This window comes from Cyphomyrmex costatus, unplaced genomic scaffold, assembly GCF_001594065.2.
Source record: "Cyphomyrmex costatus isolate MS0001 unplaced genomic scaffold, Ccosl1.0 scaffold14, whole genome shotgun sequence".
NCBI classification, from domain to species: Eukaryota; Metazoa; Arthropoda; class Insecta; order Hymenoptera; family Formicidae; genus Cyphomyrmex; species Cyphomyrmex costatus.
In genome coordinates, this window is record NW_017275390.1 from 2,317,808 (window position 1) to 2,338,819 (window position 21,012).

The 21,012-nt window shown below is 32.7% G+C and overlaps 3 protein-coding genes across 4 annotated transcripts in view; 2 read left to right on the plus strand and 1 right to left on the minus strand.

Moving 5' to 3' along the window:
* The window catches only part of GABA-B-R3 (gamma-aminobutyric acid type B receptor subunit 3), a 78,364-nt gene extending 72,144 nt beyond the window's left edge, over positions 1-6,220 (plus strand). Inside the window, exons 16-18 of the mRNA XM_018551344.1 lie at positions 4,034-4,234; positions 4,737-4,967; positions 5,550-6,220. Of these exons, the coding sequence (XP_018406846.1) occupies positions 4,034-4,234; positions 4,737-4,967; positions 5,550-6,220 (1,103 nt within the window). The remainder of the gene's footprint in view (positions 1-4,033; positions 4,235-4,736; positions 4,968-5,549) is intronic.
* A 2,378-nt stretch (positions 6,221-8,598) lies between these two features.
* On the minus strand, positions 8,599-14,348 carry LOC108782944 (uncharacterized). The gene is made up of 4 exons (XM_018551345.1): positions 14,294-14,348; positions 13,339-13,553; positions 8,780-13,226; positions 8,599-8,712 (listed from the first exon to the last, which is right to left on the minus strand). The coding sequence occupies exons 1-4, from the start codon at positions 14,294-14,296 to the stop codon at positions 8,701-8,703; spliced, it is 4,677 nt and encodes a 1,558-aa protein (XP_018406847.1). The 5' UTR covers positions 14,297-14,348; the 3' UTR covers positions 8,599-8,700.
* A 4,529-nt stretch (positions 14,349-18,877) lies between these two features.
* Positions 18,878-20,114, plus strand: LOC108783016 (uncharacterized). 2 transcript variants are annotated; one of them, XM_018551434.1, is made up of 3 exons: positions 18,878-19,069; positions 19,630-19,761; positions 19,842-20,114. In XM_018551434.1, exons 1-3 carry the CDS (start codon positions 18,995-18,997, stop codon positions 19,983-19,985), a joined length of 351 nt encoding a protein of 116 aa, XP_018406936.1. In that variant the 5' UTR covers positions 18,878-18,994; the 3' UTR covers positions 19,986-20,114. The 2 variants fall into 2 exon arrangements, with proteins under 2 accessions (XP_018406936.1, XP_018406934.1); XM_018551432.1 differs by having other exon boundaries at positions 18,879-19,069; positions 19,612-19,761.
* Positions 20,115-21,012: the final 898 nt, after the last annotated feature.

The following is a 21,012-nucleotide window of genomic DNA, read 5'->3' on the forward strand; positions in this document are numbered from 1 at the left end:
ATCGACATCGCGATACGGAGATCCGCCGTGCAATATAACGCTATTCCAACTTTTATTCGATTAAATACTTGCAATTTATTTTAGATGCTTATGGCTAATTCCTTCATCTCTAGATAACTTGATCCATGAGATATCTCCTAAGTATCTCGTGGATAAATGAGCTAAATCTGGGAGATATCTGGAAGATATCTTCATGGATAAGATTATCGGCAACTTATCTAGAGATAAAGAAATTAACCAATTAATCCTCGATGAATAAATTCTTGTTTAAGATACAACAGTCAGATAAATCGTGACGGTAAGAGCTATAAGGATTTAATTACATATTGCGAAAGTCGCGTAACATAATATTGATTGCGGCTAATAGAACCGATTCGTACATGTGATTCTGCGAAACGATGAATTGACTTTCATTAGTCTAAACTTGGAAGCTAAGGTTCGCATTGATTCTATGAAGGAACGACCTTCTTCGTCGAAATACATTATTTATTAAAGGCATGAAACCAAAGTTTGGCTGATGGAAATACTTGACGCAAAATGCGACTGGCAGATTATCGAAATAAGAGCACGGAAAGGCAGGAATAGACGTGTCAAAACTTGCACGACGAATCGAGCTTTGCGATAGCAGGAGAGAAGGAAGGAACTATAATTATTAATGTTTTTCTCTGTCTCTCTCTCTCTCTCGTCGTTTTTTTTCCGTCGATCAGATGTCCAAGGAAGGTGACAGAAATCCCTTTACTGCACGTAATTGCTTGAAAAACGTTCATTCACGCTCGTCTGCCTGAGTTGAAGCGTGAGAAAAGAGCTCGAAAGAGTTATAGAAGATATTAGTATAGCAGGAGAGAAAAAAGCGTTTTATTAAAACTCTTTCTCGAAATGTTTCTTACGTATTTCGTAAATTAGATTTGTGCAGAAACGATTATCGCTTTTACAAAAAAAAAGTAATACATGCATGCATAAATTTAGTACTCGAGACACTGTCGCACACTGCAAATCCAATTAGTGTATGAATAGTAATTTCAATATATGTGTATCATTTAGTTTTCAGTGTAAAAATGATTCTATTACACATTTAAAAGATGAACAATATTATATTGTTACATTTGTAAATAAGTAAATAACTTAATTAATGTACGACATCACATGAAATCACAATAAAATTACGTCGAGTTATCAGATTATATTTTATTTTTCAAAATTATGCTTTTCTACTGTGAATGTATTTTATAAATAATATATGAATGTTTATAAATAAAAAAATCAGAAAATTCTTTACATATTAGTTGAAAATTATATTTTTCGTATATACTTATTATTTTCAATCTTAAAAGAGGGACGATTTATAATTATGTCCTTAATTTAAAACAATATTTGGTAATTAAAGTCGTAAAGGACGAACAGTTAACATTTGTTAAACAAAGATATAAAGGCAAATGAGAGTCAACATTAAGAAACAAAGAATATCATCTTAACATTAATATATTCATATAAAATTTAAACACGTTACAATAATATAAAGTAATAAACAAAAAATTTAGCCGAATTGTTCATGAACAAAATTTTTATGAATATATTAATGTTAAGATGATATCCTTTGTTTCTTAATGTTGACTCTCATTTGCCTTTACATCTTTGTTTTTATTTGTTGTATCGAGAGTCCTTTATTTTACACTATTTGTAAGATATATATCCAAATTTGTACGTATTATAATAATTTGTATACAGTACAGTTATTTTTACACGAAAAATTAATCATACCGAAATCGCTTTTTATACACTTGAATTTGCAGTGCAGAGGTTTTAATTATAGTGCATTAATTATTTGTTATAAACGTTTTATATGAAGATATTCCTAGAGCTTTGTATATAATGCGGAGCAACAACTTAATAAAACAAAGTAGCGATGGACAATCCTCTTTAAAATATAGTTTTAGAAGTTATTTAACTTTAGACTCTCGGTCACCAGATCACGTCGTTGTCACGAGGCCACATTGAATAGCTGTACAGGTGTTCAATTTCACAGAAATAAATCCTTTTTCATTCTCATTTTAACTGATGTACTTTTTTTACAGACTGCATGGACAAAACGTGATAATCGTTCGTAATGAAAACTATTTTACCCGCTTACGTCGCTCGAGAAACACGTGCGCTTCGTAATTGATTTTGTTTATTCCTATCTGTCGAGCGCGTTGACAAAGGGAAACTTTGCTCGAAAACTTACAGTCTCACTTTGCCATTTGCAGCGCAAATACCACGCTTGCCTCGCGGAATATCCGCTTTCAACTGTCATGCACATGCATATTTACGCTCCGATAATTCATCGTCAACGCCGGAGAGCAAGACATGTATCGAGTACCGCGTGTACCAATTATCGTTAGCATCAACTTGACCATGATCGCGAGAATATCATTCAATATTATTAACAAGCAGAAGCTTGTTGGGCGAAAAGTTTCTCCACGTATATCGATTCTCCGTTCCGAGTTTCGCATTACCTTATACCTACACTCGTATCTGCAAATCCCGAATTCCCTCGATAAGTTCGGACACACGACAACGTACGTCAAGTATATAGTCTGCACACCGACTGCACGTTCCACCTCAATATTTCTAAATAACTACCGTGACTGGATTGAACAAGGTCAAAGACGCTGGTTATGTGTATGCATGCATACAGGGTGTCTTTCACCATCATTGCTGGAAAATTGTGGATTCTTTGAAAAATTTCAAAGACGATTTCTCTGAAGAAAACGATCAGAGAAAGAGAGCGTGACCTTTCAGATAGCTTTTCCATTTAAACGTATATTTATATTAATGCGATTTACGCTTTAATTAAGATTTTTAACTTTTAAGAAAAGATGATTCGAATTAAGAAAAAATTGTAGTCATAATTTTCTAAAAAATATCAATTTCTAATCTATTACGTCGCGGAAAAATATTCTTTGCTGGTAGTGTGAGTATACTCTATATACATCTTTACATTACGTAAATTATATTATTATACATATTGTGTACTACGTGATATATGATGTACTCGTTACATATCACAGTGTCTGTATACTGAAACTCAGATAACGGAAATATGTATTTAGTAATTATATATCGATCTTGAGTTCCTTCATATGCAAAGTATCAATGCCACTATCTGAATAACAAACATCCCTCGCATGTTGAAGATACGAATTATGCGCTTTTGTTTTGAATTTACATATAATTTACCATTATACAGCCTTTTAAATCTTTTTAATTAAGACGAAATTTTGAGGTAATGATGCGCAATCTTTTTTAAGGATTATTTTCAGAGAGCCACTTTTTTAAAAAAATCAATTTTGCAGGCAGCAAAAATAGAATTTTTATTTCGTTTGCATAAAATAGAAAATATGATTTTATATTTTTGGCTTTGAGCTGGCAGATCACAAATTGCGCACTGATATACAAGTAATATAGTAGATATACATATGTATAGTAAATATTTAAAAATATTTTAGGTAATAGTGTTGTTTCGCGAAAATACTCAGAAAAGAAAAATAATAGACACGCTTTCAAAATTTTACTATTACGACAGACACATTGGTGTATACGTATTTTCCCTCATAAGAAAAAAGAGAAAAAATTCGGAGTACTCGCACTGTAATAAATTTAAAACACAATTGTTTAGTCAGCAGTATTAAGGTTGGACGATAGTATTGTTTTTACTAAATGAATAACGCAAATCGATCAAAATAGATATAAAAAGATTCTTGGTTCATGGGTAACTTGGCGGAATTATCATGCATTTATTACAAAGGTAGATGGATGTCTCTTTTGAAATAGCGAAGGAATATTCCCAGTTGCGAGCGCGAATATTCATTGAATTCATGACTCACTTCCGCATAAATGTAGGTAGACTAAACTCGCGCGCGCTTTCGCGGCTTGTGCGGAATTCCGACAGCTAGGTAGAAACCAAGGTCTCAATTAACAATGTCCATCATAATGATCGCCCGACACATAATGGTGGTTCCGCGTCATGTACGAGTTTGACCCTTGTTGAAATTAGGCATACGTCGCGGTACCGTAGCATTTAGCAGTCAACCGGATCTGGAGCCCGGCGATCCCAGGCAAAGCCTGGCCGACCTTTACAAACTACACCGTCGCCGGGAGACCGAGGGTCCAAATCGGCTGGGCGTTTTTCAACGACTCTTCAGTCTCTTCGGCAGCAGGCCGAGTAGCAGAAAGACCTCCACAGCATCGTTCACCGGTAAGAGAAAGTGCCGGAGAATAAAAGAATAGAAGCACTTTACACCTTAAAGCGGGTGTGATATAGACACAATTTAACTATATATGCATATTGCAACGTCAGAAGCGAGTTTTCTCTCACAAAGGAACATTTTTACAAAAGCACGTCGTTATACACAACTGCGGAAGGAAATAAAAGTAAAAATTGGAATTTGGTCCGTCTGCCTATTGTATCGGAATAATTTGCGCTTTTTATTCAGTCGTGAAATGCTTGCGAGAAATAAATGTAAATTATTTTGAATTCGATTCATGTTGCGGTCCATAATCGTTTGTGAATTGATGGAAAAGAGCGGAAGGGAAGTTATTGCGTATTATATAACACATATAGTATTATACCATAGGTTTCGTATTTTGATAAATGTGGTTTATATATTTCCTGTGTGTTCCGCTCTCGTATTTACTATAATTCATCCACATATTTAATATACCTATGCAGCTTATTCTGCTTGTATTACCCTTATTAGGGGTTGCATCAGCGCTTCGAGTCCATATGGGTTACATCGCTGGTTTAGTGCCCGGCGCGAAAGCTGCTTCTACTTGCCAAGTGGATGCCCAAGGCACTCATTCACCTCATACACGATGCGGTTCAGGACCAATAATTAGCATTACTAGCGAGGAAGATCGTAGGTTAAGCCTAGTAGGGCTACGTCGCAAGGAAAGTAGCGAGCCTAAAGTAAATTTCAGCCTACCGCCACGTAAGTGACTTGATTCTTCAATATATTATCTTATAAATTAAATGTACGTCGTAATTTTATAGCTTCCGTAAACTCGTATATATATTTATTAAATTAATATTTAATTTTGACAAAAACATCGTTTTCTTTCTTAAAAAGAGAAAAAGATATGATTCTATAATGGTGGTAGTATCCGAACGGTGCTTTTCCAATATGTCTACATTGATATTCTCTAAAATATTTTAACATAATACATTTTATTATTGAAAGATAATGCAATGCAAGTGAATATGTATGAAAATGGTTTAAATTAAAAGCCTTTAATCTTTCATTAGTTAAATTTCTAATTTTTGTTTGAACTTTCGGTTTTGAGAGTTGGTTGTACTAAGTTAAATTCTACCTTTAAAAACCCATGTATTATAGTACTATTATTTAAATTCTACTAAATTAAAAAGTAAAATCCATGTGGTACTATCTTTATTCTAATTTTTGTTTGATAATGTCTTTTTTATTTGCGTAATATATTTTGTAATAAATTCATAAAGACGTTCTGAAGAGAAAACTTTTGTAAATTTAAACATTGCGATGTTGAATGTGTTTCAGAGACGAGCACGAGTCAGTCATCTTCTCGAGAAAAAATACGCGGCTCACCTCGGTTTCCTCATCGAATAATTCCAGCGAATAGTTTAAGCGCCATCGCACAAGGTACATCGATTACGAGACCGCATCGTTGGCATTCGATGGATGATGCGACGAAACCAAAGGTTACTCAAACAACGTCTCGTGGCTCGTGTAGTCCCAACTCCGACGTGTGGACCGCGAGCGAGGTCAAGGTTTCTTTCAGCGAGGCCAATACCGTCAGAGTCAAGAAACCACCGGATTCTTTAGCCTTAACTAATCAAGTAGATTCAAAGATGAGTCCAATCGATACAAGACTGGGTAGTGATTTGAGGAAGCTATTCAGAGAAAACGACAGCGAAGAGGCAGTCAGTCCCGCTGAACACGAACTGAAGACAATGCAGTCGAGTTCGTCGTCCTCTTCGTCCATGAAGATAATCGGTACCACTAGCGATTCTGTATCTTTAAAGAACGATTCCACCCCAGAGACTCGACACGATATCGTTACGAACATCTGTCAAGAATCAAAGCCTCGTCCAACGAGTCCAGTGATTTCAATAGTTGATATAGATAACCCAGGGGAGGAATCGAACGCTGATGTCGATAGTCATGTCGGTACTTCCTGCGAAGATAAGCAATCGACTCCTGTAACGTAAAATATTATGCACGTGATGATTTTAACAATTTTGTCTAAGTGATCTAAAGTGTATTAAAGTTTAAGAGAGAGAAAAAAGATGTATCAAAGAGGAATTTACGTTGATCTTTTTGTGTTCTACTTGCAAAATCTAATATTTCGAATTTCTTCCGAAAGTGGGACAGTGATTCTATTAAAATTCCTGATTACCGTAGTCGCTTAGACAATCTAAAACAAATTGAAAATTTCTATTTAGATGTTTCGTGTGACGACAGATGAATGAAAATGATCATGCAGCGTGATAAAAGATAATTAAAGTAATTAGGTGCGTATTATGTACTAGGATTTTCGTAACAGAGTCTGTATGTATATAATATATGAAAATTATATATATATATATATATATTAGTAATAAATATATATTAACTAGATTTAAATCACTATGTCAAAAACTGAGTAGATCTTTCGATAGTCAATTCAAAATCCAACGTTGAATAGTGTTAATGTTGTTTTAATTAATGTTACAATTGATTATTTATTAAGCGTTATATGATTCAGTCGGAAACTGCAGTGGAACGCTATAAAATCGACGTTATCAATGTAACATAGATCACCAAAAGGAAAAGACAATATGGTCATCCGGCTCAACTTGACGCGAGAATTGACTTTATTCGTGCTCAAATCAATAAACGGAATAGTGTGTTATGATTATGCGGAGACTCTGAAGTGACGTGTAAATTAAATGATGATCATGAACTAATTGCAATGTAATCTTAAATATGTGTGTTCGCTAAGTAATTGTGCCAAAAAAAAGAGAAAAAAGAAAATAGCAAATTTTAAGACCCGTAAGAGTATAAGTTTGTCTTGGAGGATTATAAAAGGGACCAACATCTATGATATCCTTCTATTTTCTTTGTAATGAAATAAATTGAGTAATCTTCTATAAATTGTGTTGTGAAAAGGGTACGTTGTTTTCGAAAAAATGTATTAGTTTTACCTTGCCTTATAATGATAAAGAAGAATAATAGAGATTAAAAAATAGAAACACACCTTCAACATTACTTTAAAATATTCGATTTATAATTAATGATATATTTACATCGGATATTCGAAGATAGAATACTTTCGCAACTTTAAAATTCTTAATAGAAAGGACAAACTGGAAATACCCTTACGGGACTGCAATCAAAGTGTTCAGTGCCCCAAACCCTTTCTCTAGTACCTGCGCTCATATGCAATGAAAATATATATCTGCTCGAAAAAAAAAACGATTTAAAATAAGAATACCACGTTTTATTTGTAACATGCGTGAAAATATATTAAAACGTACCGATATTTTCATGCCACTGAGTATAAACGTATATATGTATAAATATGTAGATAAGGCAAGTGGTGAGGAAACGGTTTCCTTCCAGTCTTGCTATCCGATTGGTTTCGTAACTCGGATATCTCGATGTGTCAATCAATAAAAATACTTTATCGATTAAGCAATAATCAGCATTGTCTGTGCAAGTAAGAATGATATAATATATAAAGAACTATATATATTCTATTTAGTTTTATCTTATTACATTGAGCATCCATCCCACAATCTTTCAATAAAAGACGATTAATGCGATAAATGTTCAACTAGTATAAGAATTTTTTATTTTTATGTACTAAAGTTAGAAAATATTTAGCTAAGTAAATACAAAAAGACATTATATACTCCGTAAATGCATTATTTCGTTACAATTATTTACATTTTCTTATATTTTATTTTATTTATCTGAAATAGCATACTTTGAACCAGGAAACAAAATTGTATGTCAAATCAATTAGACTAATTAGACTTAAATATACACACTATTATATCGACTTAATTTTAACTTATTCAGAATAAATGACATTATAACAAATATTAATATAAATTGTATTTGAAGGAAAACTATATAAATATATTCTTATAAATTATATAAATATATGCATATGTATTTATACAAATATTTATAATACTATATATTTATATAAATATACATATATGTATATAAATTTTGTATTTTTTGCAAATGTTACATTTTACATATAACAAAATAAAAATTAATAAATATACTAACATACGAAAAAGATTTTTTGACATAAGTTTTAAATAATATGTTTAAGTAAAATGTTATTTTTAAAGAAAAATGACATTTCAACTAGAATATATCAAGCTGTTTGTTGCTTTGTCATCTATTACCTAATTCTATTACTGTTTCACTGATATAATTACGTGTTAACAAATAAGAAATCAATTTTTATCTGCTTATCTAAATAGTATTACAAAAAAAGTATTATATTACAAGGTACAATTAATGTAATAAAATAAAAGAGATTTAATGATACGATATTTAGGGATAACAATGAAGGGTTGAGCGCAAATATACAGAAACGAGAATATAAGTAAGATTAATGAATCCATTATATTATAGTATTGCTATCTTTCACATATCTTCTTTCTTTCATACGTTTAATCCTCTATAGCTATATCGCCGCCTAAAATATTATAACAATTTAATAATTATGAAATGAATAACGTTACCCTCATTACTTAATTACTTACACTAATTTTTTCCAAGATGGTTTCCACTGGTTTGTCTTGTTTTGCAGTTTCTTTTGAATCTTTAATATTTTGCTTATTCTCCCCCACAGTGGTTTTTTTCTCCAAAGCGTTTCTCGCCTCTATCCTCTTACGATTCAAAAAAGCCATACCATGCACCCTCAGATGCTTGTCTACTGCAGCTTTATCTTCAAAAACTGCCATACAGACGTAGCACTGATTAGCTACCGTTGTTTTCTCTTCAGTTTGCAAGTCACTGTCAAGATTAGGAGCGTAAGAGGGATTTTGATTCATATAATTGATAGGATCTTCTATACCGTGAAAAGCTTTGAGATGCATCTGCAAGCTGGGTGCAACCACAAAGTTCTCGCCACATTCTAAGCATATCAGATAACGCCCCTTCAATCGATGATTAGCAGCAATATGTTCTCTCAAATTGGACATATTAGAGCATTGTTGTCCGCATTTCTTACATATAAAATTACCTTCACCGTCCTCTGCTGTTTCTTGCTCCACACATAACCCTACTGGTGGGTTCGTATCCTTTATTTCTATATGTTTTCTCTGCGTCCATCGACGTTTTCTTTTAGATATAGGTAAAGTATTATCCGATTTCCGTTTTCTATTATTAATAAATTGTTTATAGCCGCCATTAATAAAATCGTGTGACATCCGTGATAATCGCGGAGTAATTATTGCCACTTTGTACTCATCTGAATGTTTTTTACGAAAATGTGCCTCCATTACGAATTGAGAAGTATTAATCCGTTCATTACATAAATGGCATAGATAATCAATAACTTCTTCCTTTTCCGATCCTAGAGAGATCGTACACACTTTTGAGTTATCAGCTACGAGAGATTTCGAGCTTAAATTTATTGAGTCATTAGTCGGCTTATTTTTTGACTTGATGACTTCTATAGATTTAAGTAAATGCTGTGGGATCCTGGTAAGCGGAGGAGGTTTTGGTATAGGTACCATGTTACTTGCATTTTCTTCTTTTTTCTGTGTACTGCACATTTCTGTACTAACAAGTGGCTCTATGTTCGATTTACATATTGTTTTAATATCAACTATTTTTATACGGCTATCTGTAGTTGTTTCGAACATGGAATTTAAAACTTGTTCATTCGATACAATTGGCAAATTTGGAATATGTCTAACTGTGTCTATTAATGAAGACTTTTCCTCAAATTCGGGAATTTGTGAAGTATTCATTATCAATTTTTTATCTTTATCAAGTTCTTTTGCCTTTATTGTCTTTTCCTTATTATTAGATTTGCTATCATCTAATTTCATTACTGTTTCTTCATGTGGAATCATCTTTCCATCACTATAATTAACTGCAAATTGAAGAAACGGAGAATTGGATTCAGTTTTTGTTTCAGTTAAAAATTTCGTGATTGCCTTCTCAGATTTGGATGACCTTAAATCATTCATCGATACGACGCTGACTATTTTTGGCAATAATTGTCTATTTTCCTCATCATTAATATTCTTCATTACTTGAGAACCTTCGTTAACAACTTTATTGGTATTTGTAGGCCATATATGTTCCATATTTTGAGAGCCACGTTCGAATATTTCTGAACTAATAGTTTGAGTATTCACAATTTTAGGTACGACCATGGTACCACTCAAAAGAGCTCTTTCAGTTTTTAAAACGAGAGCTTTTGCACCGAAAATTAAAGCAAATGCTTTTTCGCTAAGAATTTTTGACAAGGGTTCTACATGATTGTTTCGTAAATGAGTGTTCAATAACATCGCCACATGTTTATTATCTGTAGTTATTAACTGGCAAAAAGGACATTTAAACCATACTAATTTTCGAATTACAGGATTCTTCTCCAAGTATGGCATATAATTCTCGCAACGTAAGATTACATTGCTTAGTTTGTATATTACTAGTCGTACTGGCTTCTGTTCTGTCTTCGGCGGATGTGTCTTTGTATAATGTTGTACGTACTCATTATATGAAGTAAATACTCGATTACAAACCTCGCAACCGATCCTTGTATTGCTATGCATGATAACAAAATGTCTGGTGATCGATTCTAAATCTCTAAAACCATCTATTTCGCAAATTTTACAACCAAATGTAACCTTCTTCAATGTATGAAAGCAAACAGTCCATGTATGAACTTCTAAGGATATAGGAGACTTAAATTTGGACTCGCAATCTGGACAAGTAAAAGGTTTTTTCTTCTTATGAAAGTTTTGATGCGCGATAAACCGTGAAATACCACCTTGGTAAGATTGACACTCATGACAAACTTCTTTATAACAAGAACAATAATTATTTTCATTCTCAGACAATTTTGAAAAGCCAGCTATATATGATTCAGATTTCCTATGTCTATTGCATGATAGACATTTATGCTCTCGATCTACCTTCGTTTCCCATTCATTTAATATCACGTCATCGATTCTTTTCTCACGCTGTACGTTCTGGTTAGATTTACGGAGACATTCCTCTAATATGCATTTGAGAGTATCAACAGCTCTTAACTTTTCTTGAAAAACGTTGAGTGATATGAAATTCAAAACGTGTTTCATTTCATCATTAACATATTGTAAATGCTCGAGACGTTTTTGCAATTCAAAGCTCTTTATTTGATGAAATTCATCAAACATTTCTCGTCTATATTTTGTTATTACATCACACACAGAAAGATAGCTTTCTTTCGCAATACGATCTACTAATTTTACATCCATATAAAGATCTCCATTTTCTTTTTTAATCAATGATATTATTTCCGACATATATCTCGAATGCATAACAGATACTGGAATCAAATGTGGAGGCATTTTTTGTAATTTTGGCATAATTATAGTTTTGTTAACGCATGAGTCTTTGTTGGATAATTCAGAAGGAGATGGTAAAGGTGGTGAGAGCGAAATATTGTTAGGAAGTAAAGTAGTTTGTTGCATACCATTTTCAATTTCGTTAGAATTAGTAGATTTTAACATTATTGGCTTTGAAATGTTAGGTTTAGATGCCAATTTTTTCGTAACTTTTGCAATGTTTTTCACAGATGATGAATTAGAAGAGTTTTTTAGATCCTTTATAATACTTTTTATATGTCTAATAACGTATTTCTGTCCGTTATTTATTATAATTTTTTCAGTAATATCTTGTTTGTTGACATTGGAATCAAATATCTTCTGTGTTGATGTATTGGAACTGTTATTATCTACTACTGAATTGCTTGAATCTTTTTTGACAATCAATTCATTCTCGCTGTGGGATGTGACATTACATGAATCTTGTCCAATGAGAACTATTTTCTGATTGGAAATAAGATGAGATGGAAATTGGTTAATTATTGTAATATTCTTTGGATCTTGGATATTTAATATCTTATTATTTCCTTTTGATGTTTGAAGACTTTGTTTCGACTGATTTAAATTAGTCTTAATTATTGAATTTTTTGTAGCAGAAAAGGGGATACTAATCTTAATTGAATTGTCCAGAATTGTGCTAACGCCAGTTTTGGTTATATTACTAGGATTACTGAATTTGCTAAGATTGTTCTCTGTAGTTTTTTTAATAACATTTTCATGAATCGTATTTGTTTCATCTGAATTGCAATCCTTAAAAGTTTTATATGTTATTTTATTATTCATTTTGATAACATTAGCTGAGCGATAAGATTTTACTTCTTGCTTTCTCATTCGCTTCATTGGTATTTCTGGCTCAAAATAATGTGAAGTAGGACCGCAATCCACAAAAGTAATATCAGCTGATGTACATGGATTATCTTCATTTTCTATAATATTCTTTTCTGAAATTATGTCTGCAGAATAATCATTTATATTTTTATCCATAGAATCATTATCAATAAATTCAATATCTGGGGAGTTTCTGTTAATATTATATGTAGTGTTAAAAGAATTGGAATTTGTAAATGTATCGATTGTTGACTTATCATAGGATTCAAACAATTGTCGACCCTGGTAACTATTGACAATTTTCTTTATATTAGCGTCGGAACTTTTGCCATTAATCAGCTTCCACCAATTATCTTGCAAGTTATGCTCCTTTAACCAATCTATAATATGTATGCGTAACAAAAATGCCATTTCCATAAGTGCTTCGCATAGTATCTCAAATTCAGAAGACCAATCACAATTGCTCATAGAAAGAGGTAGAGGAATTAACATTAAATCACCCATATTTACTGCACTTAATCGATGCATTTTCATGTGATTGATAAATTGGCACTGATTGTAGAATACTTTTATTACTCCCGATCGTACATATTTATTTAAAGATTTTGTTTGTAAATATGCGCGTTTTTTACTATTCTCTTGTATACACGCAGTACATTTTGTATAACCTTTCTTGGTTGGATGAATACATACTGTATCAAAACAATAACGGCACCAAAATCCTAAAATCCAACAATGCCGTGCATTGTGATCCTCAAAACTGCTTTGAAAACGAAAACTAAAACAAAAACATCTGTATATGGACTATAGTTACATAACAAAATAAATCATAAAATTCTATCATATCTTATTATATAACATAGTTGTTAAAATACTTTATTTCAACTCACCAATCTCTGCAATGTCTACACACATATAATGGACCAGATTCTACAATCTCCTCACTCAAGGATGCTGGTGGTTCTGTTGGCATGAAAGGTATACAATGCTGACTAAATACAACATCCTGTACAGCTTTGTGATATTGTAATCCCCATTTGTCTCCAATATTTTTATTTTTATGCACTTTTGGTCCAATGCGTATGGACCTTGTACTAAAGCGATCCTGAAAACAATTGCCAATTTTGGATAAAAGGTATTAAATATTATTTTCTTATTAAGATACAGAGTTTTATAATTTTATATTAATATATCCTGCAAAACTATATTAATTTGTAAACTGTCACAACAATCTAGTTAATGCTTTCACAATACATATCACTACTAATAAGATATTAGAACAAGCTTTCTTTTACACTTATATCAGCCTTATTAATCAACACGTTTATTATGCATGCACAGGTACTTTATTCATGGAATTTAAAGATAATTTTATCTTGGATATTTATTACAGTATTTGTTATATATGGAATTTAATGAAATGAATTGATATATTATCCCCTTTTTCTCTCTCCTCCCTTCCACTGTTGTCTTTACATATATATATATATATATATATTTGATTTTTTACCATAGATATTTGTTACAATATATTTATCACATATGGAATTCAATGAAATGAATTAACACATTGCTGCAAATCACCAAGTACATGGTTTTCAGCCATGTTTCTTAAACGCGAGCACTCTGTCGGTAAAATAGTGCATGATAGGGCTGCCATAGTGGAAAGTTATTGAAACAATTTGTGATCGGTCACAATTTAATCATAGATATCCATGATTAATTAAGCATGTACTGTATGTAATACTTTATTAAATTGACTTATTAATGTTAACTATGCAGCCTGATAAAAACTTTTATATTGTAACTTAGCATAATGTAATAATGTAACATATGGTTCAATACCATTGGTTTCACAGGATAATGGAATCAGATTTTTTTATGGTCCTATTGAATGAAGTAAATCTTCTAAGAGATGCTCCAATCAGAAGATCCTAAAATTTATATGCGGATTTTAGATATGCATTTTATAATACAATTTGTCACAGTTGGACGCATGAGCTCTGATAAATAAAATGCTATGAAGATATAACATACATTCATTAACAAAATATTATAAATAATTATGGCCAACTATAAACAAGCAAAAAAGTTAATTAAGTTACTATATCATATATATTTCTATGAATATAATCAATTGTTTAAAAGGTGCTCTAAATTGTATATTTATATTTTTTATATTTATTTATTTTTAATTAATGACAGTTTATTGCTAAGACCTTTATATTTTAACTAATGTTGGCTCGTAGCCCTGTTTTGTATTAATTATTTTTTATATCATTTTTAAATAACAAATCTTAAGCACATACATCCATCTGCAAAAAGAAAGAATTACTTTCAATATGTATTATACCTGAAGCAATACAAATACTTAAGGAAATTAAAGATACTTATAGATCTGTAATGTTATTCGCTTTCCTTAGATAACCATTTGTATTAGTAATTACTTCACTTATAACATCACATAGTACCTGAAACAAAGTAGATAACATTTTAAGTATGTGAAATAATGTACTAATAGTTGGATCTTATGTTCAACATAAGTATATATTTATATATATATATGTGTGTGTGTGTGTGTGTGTGTGTGTGTGTGTGTGTGTGTGTGTGTGTGTGTGAAATAATGCATTAACATAGTCAGATTTTATATTTAAGACATCCTTAAATTTATCTTTAGATTTTCAATAGTCAATAAAATAATTTGTAGGATATCTAAAGATAAATTTAAAAAAGCCTTGAATAATATGGCTTTACTATGAATATGGGCGCATAGTCTTAATAAGAGAATCATAAGTGAGTGATAGTCATGTCCACAAATGTGTAAGAAACAAAGTTATTAATATTGAGCTCAACATAATCTCTCTATTAAAGTTTATATTTTATAATTAGATTACAGAAAAATACTATTATAAGATATAATTAGTACCATTTCACACGAAACTCTTGGAGAGTATTATAACTGCTTGATGACTATTTGCCACTGTACCTAACCTCATAACATTCAATGGCAATCACTGTCAGAGTGCGCTAGTTACGAAAAACGTAACGTTTTACACGAGACAGTACAAGTGCACAAGGTGTAGTGTAGAGTCTGGGCTTAGCTGAAAACAATGTAGTTTTCTCTGGTTTTATGTACATATCTCAGATATAATAATAAACAAATTAAAGTAAAATTACGTCGATAACAATACATATTAAGTATTACTGGGAACATACGCGATTATCGTCATAAAATAAATATTGTTATATTAAAATAATATATAACAAAAAGGAAAAAGCTCCAAAAAATTAATTTACTTATATTGATATTTTTATTCAATATATTATTAATTTATATAATTATTAATTGTACAAATAAATAGGTTAAATTAACACTTACCCCGGATCCTCATACGGGCAACAGCGCTTTGACACCAAACGCTGATTGGTGAAAAACCGGTGGCGAGGGTAAAATTTACCCCCATAACCCGTTTTTCACCAATCAGTGTCCGGTGTCAAAGCGCTGTTGTCCGTATGAGGATCCGGGCTTATTTTCGATGGTAATTGATCTTTTTATTGTTTTTATTCCAGCAAAGTACGAGACTGGAAAAACTACATATAGATATTGAAATAAGATCTTAGAAAAATTCTTAGTTTTTCATAGATATTCATAGTGAAACGTAAAGTGGCGTTATTTGTTTGAAATCCAAGAAATCCTCTGCTAATCTACATTCCATTACAAATATCTACAAAAAATTAAGAATTTCTAAGTTCTTGTCCTAATATATCTACATATATAGTTTTTTTGTATTTTTTGTATGCAACCTACGAAAAATGAGCTGCATGTACATACAGCTCATCCGTGAATTTTTTAAGTCTATTATATTATATATATACACACACATATATATATGGTTTTATATTAATATATAGGGTGTCTGGAAGCGATCACATCACTCATCATGAACAGATAAAGCGAAAGCCGGAGATAGTCGAATAAATAAGTCGACGCATGCGGGTCGCACAGAGCAAGGATGACCTAGCGAGCGCGCTGTTCGAATCATGACCGTCATGGCGTCATGACGTTTAGAAGCTCGCGGCGCGCGGCGGTGTGTACTGAGCGAATGAAAGCTATCTTTAAAAATTAATATCTCGTTATCTATTATTACAGCTGCAAAATGATAGAAGACTTTTCGATTCAGTTCAGTTCGCTCTACTTGTTCATAATGCGAGTGATATAATAGCTTTCTGACATCCTATATATATCATAAATATATATACGTATAATATATATATATATATAAATTTTTCTTTTTTGCGATTATTTGATCAAGAATATGTATTTCTTGTTTTTTTTCTGAAATTTGTTAATTTCTATTTTGAACGATAAAAAACAAAAAAAACAGAATAAGAAGTAAAAAGACAAGATGTAAAAAGGACGAGGGCAAGTCAAATAAGTTTTTAGAAAAACATAGTAAAACATATTTTTTTTGATCGTTTCATTTTTATTTCTCAACATAGTCTCTTTTCAGCTCGATATATACTTGATCCAACCATTCCCCAACTTCTTCAAGCCGTCCGAATAATATGATTTGCCCAATGATCCTTCAAAATAAGCTTCTGTTTTGGCGATGAGCTGCTCTTTGGTGGTGAATCTCTTTCCTCCGAATCATTTCTTCAGGTTTGGAAATAGAAAATAGTGGGCTAAATCTGGCGAATATGCTGGATGGGGAAGCAATTCGTAGCGGAATTCGTTGAATTTGGCCATCGGTGCCGGGCACGTGTGAACCCGTGCATTGTCTTGATGGAAGAACACTTTCTTCTTCGCCAAAAAATGAGGACTTTTTTCTTGAAAATGTTGAAACGGTCCAATAAGGCTGCGTAGTAATCGTCATTGATCGTTTGCTTCGATTAAAGGTAATCGATATGAATTATACATCCCAAAAAACTGTGGCCATTATCTTTCTGGCCGACTCCACGGTCTTCGCCTTCTTTGGAGCTGGTTCACTCGGTGAAATCTATTGTTTTCATTGTTCTTTCGTTTTAAGTGTGAAGTAATGAATTCATGTTTTGTCTACAGTAATAAATTGAGGCAGAATTCATCTGGATTACGTTGAAACATCTCCAAACATTGTTTTGAAATCGTCGTTTTGAACACACGGTGGCGCTTATGGGGCCATTTTCCACAGTGAGCAAACGCGGCACCCATCCTGCCAATAGCTTTTTCATACCGAATTGTTCGTGCAAAATTGGGCGCATTCAGCAGAAAAGAGCGCTACGAGAGCGCTCGCTGTTATTGGTATATTCTTCCAGATTTAAAATTCTGATTGGATGATCTAGAAGAATACACCAATAACAGCGAGCGCTCTCGTAGCGCTCTTTTCTGCTGAATGCGCCCATTGAAATCAATGGGCGCGTTCAGCGGACTCAACAGTTGAATGAGCGCTCGCTGTTATTGGTGTATTCTTTTAGATCATCCAATCAGAATTATAGATCTGAAAGAATACACCAATAATAGCGAGCGCTCACTCAACTGTTGAGTCTGCTGAATACGCCCAATGTGTCATGTGATATGCCTGTGGCCTCAACAAGCTCGCGCACTTCCACTCGTCGATTAGTCAAAACAATATCGTAGACTTTATTGATGATTTCTGTCGTATGACTATATACCAGGTATGTAAATATGAAACCGGAATTTACCAATAGATGGCCATAGCCATGATGTAAGAAAACAGAGAAAACAAGGTGTACCATTCCCGAGAATGCGCAGTGGTTCTGCTCTTCAACCAATCAGAGTTCGCCCTCAAATGCTAAGAAGTGTCATGGCTTCTTCCATACATGCAGCATAGCTGACTACTGTCAAACTATATTGATATTGAATCGTTTAAATATCGTTTGAATATCGTTTATTCATTTAGTTTAGTTTTGTATAATATATTATAGTTTGCAGAAATGCCAGCGTGCTATGTAAAATATATATCCGAGATTATAAAAAATATATATGTTCGGTTATGTTGCTCATAGATTCCGCAATCGTATAGTGATTTGGGAGTTCCCACGAAAAATTTGCTAAATCCATCATGTAACGATTGGATTTGCACGATATCCTGAGGAAATTGCAATGTATCTCTCTGAAAAGCTGCAAAATGTAGCAGAAATTATAGATGATGAATTTTTTAAATTTCACGGTATTTCTTTCAGTAAAGAAAACTTTTGATAAAACAGATGTATAATGTAAATTTAGTATTTTATTATTATTCTTACATATTTACTTTCATATATTGTTGTATTACACGGTTTTTTAGAGCATTATTAAGTATTAATAGTCTGATCTTAGTTCAGCGTTTGAATCTCGTGCAACATTTAGGGGCGAAATTTGATTGGTTGCTCCAGTATTCAGTCGCCATTATGCGCAATGGTACACCTTGTTTTCTTACATCATGTGTATGGCAGTCTATAGCCGCAGGCCGACTGGCCGGATGTTCAGTTCAGATTGATCAATTGTGCGGATCTATATTCCGTAACAGAGTCGTCGTCTGGTGATTGTTAGTTGCGCAACTACGAAAAATGCCATTTTATCAATATAATTCATTTACTGGCAAGCTGAAGCCGTCTACCAATTTTCAACCGCTGTATCCCATTGTAAGTAAGGATGCACGCATTCTGTGTCTCGCGTACGAAAATTTATCGACGTGATTGCTCGGTGTTGGCACGTCTCTGTTCAAGGGTGTCACCCAATTGCTCGGTTCATTATTGGTGTGAAATCACAGTGTTCGCTTTGCTTTCTCGGATGTTTTGCCCTTGATATTGATCGTCATTTGATTATCAGGTCTGATTTTATCAAACGTAGAGTAGTGATTCGACTATGTCTAGTATGGACCTGCGTTCACGTAACAGCTTTATTAGATCTTTTTCGATTGACATAATGTGCTATAGATATTAATTAATAGACCGAATAAAGTCTATGTTAAATGAGTCTATCACACGTCAACCATAATACTTTGGAAACAAAACGATCAGTATCTTAAATATATAATAAGTCTAGATTCTATAAATATATTTTTATCTAGATACTAGAGAAAGAGAGAAAGGAAAGGGGGAAACAATCTTAGCTAAAATATATTAATATTTTTATTCAATGCATATGCAGTAAATAAGCAGTAAAAGTTTTTATGTTGTTTCAGTCTCCTCTTCCTTTACAGAAGTCCGAGCCAGTAGTAATTTATGACTCCATCAAGACAAAACCAGTGACGATTACACCTAAAGCAGGCTATTGCACTGATAAACCACCCACCCTTAACCCAAAATTATGGGCAAAGTACAAACACTATGGGGTTAAGTATACATAACAATAATTTTCAGCTGTAATTTTGAATATAGATGTACTTTACAATACATTTCATCTTGTTTGCAGGAAGCATTGCAAAAAGATATACCAGTATACATAGCAGGTGGCAAAAGTGATAAGATAATATTTGGGTTAGTATGTGCTACTGTTGGTATTTGTACATTAAACTCGTTCTACGTTATTATAAGGGAAGCATTCTTTAAAGACTAAGCGAGTATTACGTAGATACCTGCTTAGTTTTAGTGAAGAATAAATTGTATAGATTTTTCTGGCATTGCGAGCCTGTATTGACATTGCAAATGTTAATAATAGAAAATAATAAAAAATAATCATATTGAATTAAAATGTATATTTATTAATGTATTCTTTTTATCCACTTCACATTTTCAAACGTTCGAAGTATTGTACGAAATTATGAAAAATAGATTTTGTATAACAGGAAATATGTTTTAATATACTAACATTGTCTAGTTTTTATTGTTGTGTGAAAGAGATGGCTTTTATAATAATCGTGATGTAAAAAGACTATAGTTAATTATTTTAGTTTTTATCATGGTATAAGAAAATTTCATGATTGTTATAAATTATAAGTACATTATATGGCCTGTTCCTTTTCAAAATATTTTAAACTAATGGCTAATGCACTAGGAATACTAGGATGCTGCTCACTTGACGCTACAAATGCTTCGAAACTTTCGATTGGTACGCGACCAAAGGGTACTCGCGTGTCTCGAATACTTGCGAGAATTAGTTCCGTTGGACTTCTGGTGGCAGGTCGCCACATGAGTTTGTATTCTGGCAAAGCATAATGATCTGCTCATTATATAAATACAAGGGTATTGCTCGTCCGGTGGTAGACCACTGCGCAGGAATTGGAGTGGTAGGGGAGTTTACATGTGTGACGTCATCACCTCGGCTGTTTCTGGAGCGGTTCGTGTAGGTTCGACTCCTTGAAATAGGGCCGCTATTTATTCAGTCTAACAGCTGATTCATCGTTTTCGATAGAGTTATCGTATCACGGGCATCAGTGATAAGAAGAATTATCGAAAATAAGCTGTGCAGTAAAAGGATGTAAGAATTATAACCGGAAAACGAGAAATATGCCAGGAAGAAAAGTTCGATAGTTCTCTTTCCCGAAGGATAATGCAATGGTTTTGAAGTGGCTGAAAGTTTGCAGGAAACAAGACCTCTCTGTTGCCAGTACATTCCCGTTGTTCTTTGTTTTTTTTCCTTATAT